General features: G+C 38.5%; 2 protein-coding genes across 5 annotated transcripts in view; both read left to right on the forward strand.

The window, feature by feature from the left end:
* The window catches only part of LOC138013417 (T-complex protein 1 subunit epsilon-like), a 13,504-nt gene extending 10,287 nt beyond the window's left edge, over positions 1–3,217 (forward strand). Inside the window, exons 8-10 of the mRNA XM_068860493.1 lie at positions 1–29; positions 1,834–2,014; positions 2,361–3,217. The exon at positions 1–29 is cut by the window's left edge and continues 109 nt beyond it. Coding sequence (XP_068716594.1) covers positions 1–29; positions 1,834–2,014; positions 2,361–2,485 — 335 coding nt within the window. The 3' untranslated portion in view covers positions 2,486–3,217. The remainder of the gene's footprint in view (positions 30–1,833; positions 2,015–2,360) is intronic.
* Positions 3,218–4,948: 1,731 nt separating this feature from the next.
* The window catches only part of LOC138013419 (gamma-aminobutyric acid receptor subunit beta-3-like), a 26,051-nt gene continuing 18,499 nt past the window's right edge, over positions 4,949–12,500 (forward strand). Inside the window, exon 1 of one of the 4 annotated variants that reach the window (XM_068860501.1) lies at positions 4,949–5,614. The gene's annotated coding sequence lies outside the window, so the exon portion shown is untranslated. Of the gene's footprint in view, positions 5,615–8,471; positions 9,073–9,117; positions 9,527–11,883; positions 11,972–12,500 lie in introns of those variants that run through there. The other 3 variants (XM_068860500.1, XM_068860495.1, XM_068860496.1) reach the window with 3 other exon arrangements.

Below are 12,500 nucleotides of genomic sequence, written 5' to 3' on the forward strand. Positions count from 1 at the left end.
CACTGGCTGTCACCAGGGAAGCTGACAAGGTAAGAAGAGAAGTATGGTCAATGACAGAGCGGTTTAAAGCGGTTTCAATTGAGTGTCGAAATTAATTAGCGAATTGCTTTGGTTTTGCATAACTTCACCCGGTGATTGGTTCAAAGTTCTCGCGCCACTTTTTCAACCAATCAGAAGAGAAACCAAAACCAATCGTGGCTCGCTCGTGCACATTTTCCCGCGCTTTGTGTCGGCTACGTGTAATTACTTCGAGTTTTGATTGGTTTACTGGATTGTCTCCGTCCTCTTTGATTGGCCAAAGTAATTACTTTGGTTTTGGTTTTACGACACTCGATTGAAACTCGCTCTAAGTTCCTGGAAAGAAAAACCAAAGTAAGTACGTTAGCTACACAGTATCCACAATCCCACATCATCTCACAAGCCCCGTGCAAACGGACGCAACGTTGTTGGCAAAAACTCCCCAACATTGTTGGGTGTTACAAAATTGCGTCTGTTTGCACAACACTGTTGCATGTTGTTGGGAGTTGTTGGACGAGGTTTGAAACTTGTCAAACGGTTGAGTTAACGACTTTTTTTACGTGATCGCCGAGGCGTAGCGCAACATTGTGGGATCCGTTTGCTCAGAACTCTCTTCCAACATTGTTGGGGCCACGCATGCGCATTACATGTGGTCTCCATGGAGATAGCAACGCATTTTAACCCGTTGACTCGTGGGAGTGAGACGTTTACTCGTCAGATTTTTGCTCGTCAACCGGGGGCGTCCTTGGACGTTTGAGGTGTCAATGGTTAAAGCAGTCAAGAACTGTCCCCTCCATTAACTTTTACAGAGTCTTATCCTTTTCATAAATACACTGCACGTGCTTACATTGTTCGGGAGTTGTTGCGTCCGTTTGCATACAACTGCCGACACCATCCAACATCTGCAGAACCAACAACTCCCAACAATGTTGGGAGTTGTTGCAGGGAGGAGTGCAGGGATGGCGGAGTGCATGGTGAGAGCACTCGCCTCCCACCAATGTGGAATCGATTCCCTGACTCGGCGTCATATGTGGGTTGAGTTTGTTGGTTCTCTACTATGCACTGAGTGGTTTTCTCTGGGTACTCTGGTTTCCCCTTTCCTCAAAAACCAACCTTTGACTTGATTTGCTTTCATCGTTAATTTCATTTTACAGTGTCCCCAATTAGTGCTCCAGCGCTAGAACGACTAGACACTTAAATAAAAGTTCAATTCTTTCCTTTCCGTTTGCACGAAGACAATCAAACAACTGGTTTTACTCGTACAATACCTCTGGTTAGCCGATAATGTGGTCAGTGCTAGGGTTTTTTCGGCCAATCACTAAGTGTACTGAATCAAAACCCAAACGACACGACGAAAATTTGTACTATCGAAGGTCGGAGTTCGTAAATGTAAAGTAACCACGATGGGGAGATTTCGAAGCTGATGTTTCAAGCATTAGCCCCCCTTGTCAGAGCGAATTAAGGGGTTGTTTTTGGTTGAGCGAGCATGGTGGAGTGATATTTTACTTGGAGCATGTTAACATGAAAAACCCAAAATAAATTAATTGAATGAAAAGCATTTGCTGTGTTATCTTGGGCAATTTCAACTTTGGTACCTTATTTGACATGATACAACGTTTCACTCGCACATAACGCAACACAGTAGTTTCCTCACAACTACAGTCACTCCGTCGGCTGCACAGATCCGAAGCAATCACGAAATTGTTGTAAAATAGTTATAAACTCTCAATTGGAAACCACTTTAAAGGTAGCTTTTCGATATGACCGAATCCTCAAAATAATTTAATCACAATAGGAAAAATTGTCTCGCCTTAGATATCCACATTGGAGCAGTACGCCATGCGAGCGTTTAGTGATGCCTTAGAGGCCATACCGCTGGCCTTAGCAGAGAATTCAGGGCTCAATCCGATTCAAACAGTTGCTGACATCAAGTCCAGACAAGTGGCAGAAGAAAATCCCAGACTAGGCGTGGATTGCATGGACACAGGAATCAATGGTGGGTAGAATTATTCAGCTCACTAATAATTCACAAAGGAGAAAAAAAGAAATGTTTTATAAATCAATAACTGTATATCTAGTACAAATGTTTCTTCATATACATGAATTGTTTAAATCTATCTCTTCGTTAGAATTTCTTCCATGCTGAATGACTTGCTAAAGTTGCGAAACATTTTTAATAATTACGCAGCGTTTTCATATCCGTCCTCGTACAGTAGTCCTTGCTTGGCTTCGCCTATTAAATATTCGGCAACAACGTCATCAGCTAGTTCTTAATACAGGCCTTGCTTTGCAAAATCAGTACTTCAGGCGAAAAAAAAATCAGACCTTTTCTTCCTTTTCAGACATGAAAGAACAACACGTAATAGAGACTTTAATTGGCAAAAAGCAACAGATTAGCCTGGCTACCCAGCTGGTGAAGATGATTCTCAAAATCGACGACATTCGAACGCAAGGAGAGTCGGGGTAACAGGTCTTCAACTTGACGCGAGATTGTCTCTGTCACGTAACGCAGCGTTTCCTGATCACCTCGCTGAAAGAAAATACACATTGAACAATTCGTGCGTCGAACAAAACAGCTACATTCCTCCATTGGAGAACGGTGGAAAATGAACAGCTTTGTTATGAACAGCAGGCCAAACGTTGTAGCGATACCAGATATTGTGTAACTGTGGAGGACATTGAAAGAAAAAAGTGTTTCGATTCGCATATTCAATAAATAAAGTAAAACCCAAATACGACGGATTTTCTTTCGTAAAACGAATTGTGTCACATGACATTCGTCAACTTGTGACTATTCTCATTCAACGACATCCTTGGCTTCGCTTCATAGAAAGGGCTGTTTCCATACGCAAATTTAAAAAAAGTAAAACCGAAATGTGACGCGTGGAACAAAGTGTTTCCCATAATTTTCGTAAACTTGTTTCTGTTTCTATTCAACGGCCGAGTCAACGGGCTGCACTTCAGAATGTAAATTTGCGCTATAACAGTGCTTGCATAATTGTCTTGCAAGTAAGATCTGCAGTAGACACATGTACGCATTGCGTACCTATTTTTTAATCTAGTGTTTTGTTCCTGACAAATTAAACATTCGTTCATAAACATTTTCCTCTTAATTCGAAATCAAACAAAACAAAATATGAAAGCATTGTCTTTGGTGGACAAGTCCTTATTTCACTCATAAATAATTAATACTATTCAGTATTTGCGTTGGCTTGTTTTTTCTAGCGCAATTAATATATGGGAACGGAAAAAAGTTGCAGACTCGAAACGCTAATATTAATTTTGAGGTGTCATTCCCTTCGAGGTCCGACTGTCGGAAGTGTCGTATATCGTTGGTTGTTTTTATATTTCCTGATAGCTATTTAGGTTAGCTTTAACTTATCATTGAGCTGTTCCTTTTATTAAGTCCTTTAAGGAGAGCACATAATTCCCGACAAATTAACTTGTTTTTCTTTTTTTTTTTTTTTTTTTCGAGAAATAAGGCCGCAAAGCATTGTCAAAGCCCTTAATTTTTTTTTCCGGCGCATTTGCTGCAATTCGTTTTGGTAGAAAAGAGGATTGCTAATCATTTTGCTAATCAATTTGCATTCGTGGAATCTTGGAATCGATTTATTTAATTTGAATTTGACTTCAAAATGCCTTTTTTTTCCCTTTAAAGATCAAGATTTGTCCAATGATCTGAATTAGATTTTTCGTATCAAATTTGCACTTTTGATGCTTTCGCAACGATATTCGGCATTGCTCGACCGTTATATTTGCATCTTAGATTCCACAAGTCTTTACCGAATTTGCTAAGCCTTCGATGCGACAGTATTAACTATAATTAAAACTTTATTCTTTTCATTTTGGGGAAGCGGTCAGCCGAGTCAAAATGGTTTTGCGTAGTAGGCAAGATGGCTTAAGTAGAAGGCATCTGGCAATTGCCTGGTAGGGGGGACCGGGGCATGCTCTCTTGAAATGTTTTGAAAAAATCGGCTTCAAATGGTTATTTCTGGTGGAGTTTATGGGTAAACTCTGCCCCTCTTTTTCAGCTTACAGATAACACTACGCAAGAGCTTTTTCCCTCAAATGCCTGTTCTTTTCCAGCAGTACCTTTATTCAGAAAGTGTGAACTTGTAGTTGTTTGATGTAAACGCGACCATTTGCAGTCAAAATAATGCAAACTAAGTCTCGACAATTTTAAATCAAACTCTTCAACTCCTTAGAAATTCATTGTATAACTGCAAAATTATTGGTCTCTAAGTCGACATACCAGATACCTTACAAAAGAAGTTAGAAATTTTCGACCGGGAGAACCACGAGCTCGTTTAGACGCCTCTATTAAGATGGCATTGACTGCTGACCGTTCACGTGGCTTATTTCCCCACGTCATTTTCAAGGCTCCAGGCCCCAGTAACCCTGCCGTTCAGCACGCAAGAGTCACTTCGCGTCAATTACTCGAATTTTTGGCCCGATTCACCAAAAAAAAAAGGGTTGATATATACATGTATTTGTTACATTTTATTTTGGTCTAGTGAAGACCTCACCTAAATTTATTATTGATGGACTTTAGTAGGCGGCAGACATTTCGTTGTAGGCGGCAAAATTCCCGGCTGCCGGCACATTTTGACTAGGCTAAGCAGTATACATTACTTGCATACTTGAAGATTTCGCTTCAAAATTCATTTTTTATATTTATGTTACGAAGAAGTGATAAAAACTGCGATAAAAGCTAAACATTCTTAAAATACTAAAAATTTGGTTTAAAAATTTTGTTAAGAAACGACGACGTTTCGAACTTAGCTAAACGTCATTATCAAGTCAAAATTATTTGAAAATTGCAAACTATAAATACTATAGTTTGCAATTTTCAAATAATTTTGACTTGATAATGACGTTTAGCTAACGTCGAAACGTCGTCATTTTTTAGCAAAGTTTTTACCCTGGTTTTCAGTATTTTTTAAGAATGTTTAGATATGTTTTATCGCAGTTTTCTATAGTGAGATTTATTTATGTTATAACTGAATTCTGTTGACTTACCATATCTTAGCTATTAGATAGCTTGTTTTTTTTCTTAGCTATATTACAACAGTTTGCGTCATGCAGCACTCGCTCTTTGGTACGAAATAATGGCTTCCATTTTCACAGTTGAGAACTGGATTGGCGCAGGTCTTTCGCCAGGTAAAAAATAACAAGCCGACTCATGCAACACGCGGGTTAAACTACTTATATTAAATCTGTTTACTTTTGTAGACTCGTTTGAAATGACAACACTTCTTTGTCATGCCAAAAAGATGGCCTAAAGCAATTACGTCCCGTCGAACACAAACATTAATAATGAAAGTCTTTTCTACTCAAACTTCCGTGAAAAGTTTGAAGCACGCGGGGGTGGGTTTCAAGGTGATGCGCATGCGTCGACTTGTTCGCGGAATGAAATCTCAATTTTTTTTTTATCGCTGTGCACAATGACGTGGAATTCGGCAGTGAAGGTAACTTCTTACTAATTTGATCCAGCTTCTCCTCAAGAGTTCCTCTTATTTTTCTTACAGCAAACGTTTAGTTCTGTGATATTTTTGCTCCATCGACCACTGCGCGTGCGTCAATTCCCTCCAATCAGGTTAGTCGGTTTTAACGTTGAATTATGTTGGTTTGTGAAGCTTGGCTTGAATGCGAATGCTCCAGAATTTAACTCCATAGCGTTTTGTAAATAGAAAACAACAGGATCTTGGTTATTTGGGTTTTCTTGCTGCTGCACACACAATCTTCATACCATGTACAAATCTAGGTTCGAGAATTCGTGTTAGCACATACCATAAGTATTGCTCACCGATCCTTGAAGGCTGATCCATAAATGAATTCTTCATTTGGCAGTTTCAGAGACTTCTAAAACGTCGATTTAGTTTTCAACTTCGGGGAGCAATAATTTCTTTACTTGCCGTGGAATCGAAATAATTCAGTCTTAGTGTGTAAAATTCCGTTAACTGCATTGTACATACCTGTGAGTAGGTTATACATGCACAGATGAAAAGCGAGTCGAGAGTGAGCCTGAAAATCAACAATTCAGAAAACTGATGCCACAGCTAAGCTCTTCCCCATTTAAATTGACTTTCGAGAACACATCAGAGATGTGTTCTCGGACTGAAAGTGCTATAGTCAATCAAATTTTGATCGATTTTTGACATTAATTTATATTTCCTCGGTGTAAGTCACAGCCATTCGTAGTATTAATGCGGAAATTTGCATTCAGTTGCATTCCATTTCCTTTGTCGACGAAAACGTCGGTAACGCTTTTATTTCCCGTGAAAACATCGTGTCATCCCACCTATCAAACCATAATCGTCCCAAGATTGTACTTTGTTGAAAGCAAATTCACGCGAAATGAGTAGCCTTCCTTTATTGTTGTATGTTTGGAAAAAATGCGTGTCGATCACGATATAGCTTCATTCCTGGAAAGTAGGTTAAATGCCGGTTATTTAATGAGTTTTTTGCATATTTTGGGAATCACACAACCTTTTTTCCTGTTTTGTTTTTTTTTTTTTTTTGTCAAGAGCACCTCCTAACGAAAAAAAAAATTGAAAATTGTTTTTAAATGACAAAGAAACCTTGAAACCTTTTCCTTTAAAAAAACGAATCACTGACATCTTTCCAAGTTTGCTATCTTCAGTCATTTGGTAAAATGAAACTAAGTTCAACTTAAAAAGGCCAGGTTATATGATCGATCAGTAAAAAAAAATAATTTAGTTGAATTTAAGACAAAATATCAGTGAATCGTTTTTACAAAATCCAATGGCCGCACTTACAAGAGCTGGAAGGGGATTTTGGGTGACATAAATCAGTCCCTTATTTTGAAAGTAAAACGTCTCTTGTCATCAAATCTTCGCCGTGGCGATCTTGTTAGTAGTCTCAAACTGACAAGTTCAAAGAGAAACGCTTCAGAATAAGAGGATCTTAGCGTAGCGTCACGAATAGCCTGTTTTCAGGGCCCATAAAGCAAGATTTATTTTTAAATTCGTTACTTGTACAAACCGTAATACACTTCTTTGACCCCCCTCCCTTGGGACATCTTCATGTCCCTGGAGAAATCGCAAATCGCAAACATTGCTTGTGCAAAATTTTGGAGGGTAAGAGGTATATTATGGGATTTGTGCAAGGAGTTCGAAATATCGGATAACTAGAGACTTAAATTGCAGATTCTTTAACGATGGAAAACGTTTCCACGAGATATTTAGCGTTCATGTTTGACCTAGACTCTCGTTTGTTTGTCTTTAAGTATGAAATTACGTTGTTTAGGTTTCTTTTTTTTTTTAACGGGCAAGCTTCAAACCGCGGTTGACTGGGCGGTTGACTGAGCCCAGAGCATCACAAATGTTTATCGACCGAAACGCAGAAAATAGAAAATTGCGCTCTTTATAACCATCGAATGTGCAGTATAATTTATCTGTAATGTATTTGTGGTGCCCACGTCGCGGCTACCGCAAAGATCTTTTGCAACAATTAAGATAAAGAGATTATATCCTTTTTTGTCTTTTTCTTTTCCACTAAACTTATGTGGGGGTCTTCTTCGCCAGATTGTATGTTTAGCCGGTTTTGACATGTTTGAAATTCTTGATGTTTACGTGACTAAAACACCACACGAGTACATACGAGTAACATACAAGTACACACGAGTACATACGAGTAACATACTTGTAACATACGAGTGACGTACGAGTATTAAGCGTAAGCGCTAGTTTCAGTGATTAGGCCTTAACTCTCTTTTAACATTTTAGCTTTCATTTTACTACACTTTTCACTACATGTCACATGTTACTCGTGTGTACTCGTATGTTACTCGTGTGTACTCGTGTGTTACTCGTATGTACTCGGTGGTGTTTTAGTCACTATCTGTTTTCTTTAGTTGATCGTGACTAAAACACCATACGAGTGCATACGAGTAACATTTAACATGTCTCGTGAAAATTGTAGTTAAGCAAACCGTAAATTGAAAGCTAAAATGTTAAAAGAGTGCTCAGGCCTTATCACTGCAACGAGCGCTTACGCTTAATCAGTAAACGAGTGCTCAGTTTTCTTCACAAGAACTCGTGAAAATTGTAGTTAACCGAACAGCAAAATGAAAGCTAAAATGTTAAAAGAGAGTGTAGGCCTAATCACTGAAACGCGCGCTTGGGCTTGATACTCGCATGTTACTCGTATGTACCCGTATGTTACTCGTATATACTCGTGTCGTGTTTTAGTCACAATCACTTTAGTTTGCTAGTTTGATCTTTTAAGTTTTCTTTTTTGACAATGCTAATTATTCAAGACACCATTACTGTAAAATAGAGAGTACTTTGCCTTGCAAAGTGTTTGACCTTGTGCCGCTAATCGCGCTCACCAGCGCATGCACTTTGCAACGAATAGCATGCCCTTGTCATTTTTCATGCTGGGCCTCACAGCGTGATCTTACGTTTCAATTTAAGAACATGACACAACAACGAACTTGGAGGGAAAAGAAATTGGACAACATAATTTTGTCTTTGTTGTCGCGGCAAATGTGTTTTTGAGACCTCATACGGCTCAGGCGTTTTTCATTATTATTTTTTTTTTTTTGTAAAAAGATTCTACTGTGCAATTTTCCTTCTGCGCGCAAGTTGCAGCTCGTTTTGCATACCTGGGAGTCCAGGTCTTCTTTCCTTGTCGATGTGCATTGGTAACTGGTGATGTGAACTGAAACTGGCTTAAGGTCGATCCGCACTGAGGGCAATACTGTTTATTTCGCCAAAGAAATCAGTCAATACATAACTTTTATCAGTGCGGATGGTTTGTCCTGAAAGGACAAAATATTTTGACTCGGACAAATTTATCAAAGGAGCCGCTGTCCTGCCTCGGACCCTTCCGTGTCACTTACTTTTGTTTTCATGACAGGCGTCATTGACAAGTTCGGGGTTTTTCTGTTGTTTTTGTTTTAAGTGTTGACAGGCTGTGAACAAGCAGTGCGGATGCGGCAGGGCAAGTCGAACAAAAAGAGTTCGCCCCCAGTGCGGACCGACCCCGGGAACTTGCAACTGAACTCAGAAAACTATGATATGAGATGAGGTAAATACCAGCCAAAATGAATTTTATTTACGAGGTTTACTTAAACCCCTTTGAGCAAACAGTCGATACCGTTAGCACATGCATTAGCTTTGGCTTGTAAATTTGTTTGCGCAAATCATTTCTGACTTCTCTGTTGCTCAAATTCATGAAGATGACACAGACGAAGCGCCAAAATTATCCTTGTCACTCAGCTTCCATTATGTTCACGGATTTATAAAGCTAAGTGTTAATTTTCGTAACTGCTAATATTCAAGCATTTGGGAAATAAATAAATTATGAACCAATGGACCACCAGAGTGGATATGCAAAAGAGCTGATGTAGTTAACGCCGAAAAAAAAAAACAAAGCAAAACTTGAACTAGAGTTCAATGCTAAAGTTTTTCCATTCAGCCTACATTTACTTCAACCTGATGTCAAATGGAGTTTTAAGTCAAAACCAGTTAAGAATGCGCTGGTAGGTCAGATATTATCGCTAACGGCAACCTATACAAGGGGTATTATTTATACTTAATGATGGCAGAGGATAGCGAAGCGAGAGATTGAGGGAAATTTATTTTTGTATTAGTTTTTTGACGTGTCGTACGCACATATTGGACCCATATTGCAGATTTTCTATTACTTTCGTGGTCAGCCTTTTTTCCGGGTAATTTTTTTAAGGCTCTACTTTGTGACAGGAAGTTAGTATTAAATGAGTAAATCGAGAAATGGCAACAAAAAATATATGTCTATTCTTTTCTAACGGCACAGAGATCCATTTGAATGATTCTTGCCTTTAAATTAAAAAGAAACCACGAAAGTAAGAACTGTGATTTGTAGGTTTCAGTTTAAATTGCTGTGAAAACATAACTTATAAAAGCTTTTAAGCTAGTTGGGTCTACTTGGAGATTTCAATTTTTTTACCATTGCTACCTGTCAAAGATCTTCTTTGCCTTAATTGTTTTCAGTTCTACCAAAGTGGTAAAAAACAAAGGTCAGTTGAAAAAAAAAATTACTACACCGACAATTTACTTAAGAAGAGCGAAATGAAGTATTGTTGCCATATTGTTGATATGTATGAATATCAGAGGCTGCATTCTACCTGATTGCTGACCTTACAAATGTTGAGGGAGTGAAGTTTAGCTTGTCAGTTTTGTTTTGAATTATTTAAATACTTTCTAAAAGAAAAAAGATCGGCGTTTACCAATATTATGCGTGCGTGGAAAGTTTAAGGAGAGCATGGAGTCGACGGGGAATCACTCTTCTTTACAATTTAAGAATAAATTTAGGCAAGTTCGATTTGCAGAAAGTCCATTCTAAGCTCGAAAACACCCGCATGTGAAGAGGAAGAGGCTTTGACTTAGCTGGTTAATAGTGCACAACTTTCGAAGATAAAGATGTCCTCGTTGACTTCGAAGCCTGTAATGCAACTTAATTATGTGCTCCGTGAAGCCATTAAATAGTTTTAGATCCCTTTACGTTCAACATATGGAGCAATGAGATAGCCAGTGGGGCAACCGGTGTACCGTCGGCTTCTATAGATGCCAGTTTTCAAGTTTGTTGGATAAATTAACGTCAAATAAAGTAAGGCTAGCTGCAGTTAAAATTAGTACCTCTGATCGCGCAGGTCGAAGGAGACCTGGATTCATGCAGCGTGATAAAAAGACAACGACCGCGGGCCGGCTGTGCCGAAGACAACAAGAATAGAGCAAGAAACTAATCGTGGTGTTCGTGTGTCACGCAATTTAACACATATTTGTGCGGCACTCGACGTAACAGTTTGACGACAACGAGAGCACACAAATTGCGACCCATACCACTTTACTTTTAGGATACTTCGCCTACATTGAACGATGCGAACTACCGCGAAAGATTTTCAATAGTGGAAACTAATGTATTTTGAGAGGGATATATGTTTTCGTCGACGTCGTGATCGACAAGGAGTTTATTTCTCTTCTCCCAAATCACATTTACATTAGAGGGAGCGAATTTCGAAAAACAAAAATAAGCAAAATATTAAAACTTTCACCTAAACGTTGGGAAAATGAAACAAAGGTTTCGAACAACAGGGCCCAGCCAACCAGAAGAGCTTCCTATCGGATATATGTTTGTAATTATGCGTTCCATGATAAGTTTACTTTCGATATCTGTTGATAATGACAGTTTTTCAGCAGTTCTCTCCCACAGAGGTGATATTAGTATTTAATTAAAAGCATTTTAAACAGATTTTCATTACAAGCAGAGCTCCAGTTTTGATCAACACGAATTAATTTGATGTCTTGTCATCTGTAGTGAGCCCCAGGGTAGGTTTTATTTGACCAACGTACTTGAAATGGCGTTCGTATTCGGACAGCCGAGTTTATGAGATTGATGTATGGACGACATATCGATAAAACGTATAAATTTGCTTTAATAAGTTTCCAACAGAATTGTTTAATTACTCTGAGGTATGAAAATAGCGATCGAGCCACACAAAAAAGACGAGGAAATTTCTTATTAATAAGCACATCTTCAATAAAAATCATGCTGTATGCTGTACGAATATAAAACTAAAGAGATAAGTTTGTTCTGTCAGTGATGCACTGTAGTATCTAAATACCAGGAAGTGATGTTGGGACAAAGAAAACGATTTTTTTCGGGCGATTTAGTTTTCCTTATAAATTAACCATCTCTCGCAATTAAACATAGTAAAGCAAACATGCTTTTGTGAAAAGATAGTCATGTTGCTGGCAATTCTGTTGTCATATGCTGTCAAATTCTGTCTTTTGATAACATGACACCGAATGATAGTGTTTAATTTATTGAATATTCCAAACTGCGCACGCATTTCAATGCGTCCGACTCCATCATCAAACAAATGCCTCTATGCAAGATTGGAGAGAAAATTCGCAGCCGGTTTAATTTATCCGACGTTGAGCAAAAGGTACGTAAGGCCACATGGTCTATAACAGTGCCTACTGGGTTGTGTTCATTTACATGATTAAGCAGAAAGAAAAAAAAAACAGCTTGGAAAACCATATCTTTAATCCATTTTTCCATACTCATAAACAAAGAATTTTGACTTTTCCGGCGCAGTTTTTGGGGAGTTGGTCCTAAATTAAAAACACATCAACACAGTTTTAAATTTCTCTTTAGTTCCTTCCCTGTGATTTTCTAGTGGTAATTGAGGTTTATGAAAACTTTGAAAAAAATTGAAGCGCCCCAGGAAATTGTGCCCCGTTAACCTCGTATTTAATTGAATTGGCTGCCTTCAATTGTACTGCACAAACCTAAAAACATTTAACCTTTTCCTCTTTAAATAGCTTTAATCCGAGACTGTCGTTTCGAAGAAGTAAACATCGAACGTGATAAAATTTTACGTAAATTTGAACATCGCTTCATGGGCAATTGTACCTCAACAGTTTTAAATTTAATTTTCCCTCGAGAACTTAAGTATTTGATTATGACCAACT

The sequence above is a fragment of the Montipora foliosa genome, chromosome 8 (genome assembly GCF_036669935.1).
Source record: "Montipora foliosa isolate CH-2021 chromosome 8, ASM3666993v2, whole genome shotgun sequence".
Classification (NCBI taxonomy): Eukaryota; Metazoa; Cnidaria; class Anthozoa; order Scleractinia; family Acroporidae; genus Montipora; species Montipora foliosa.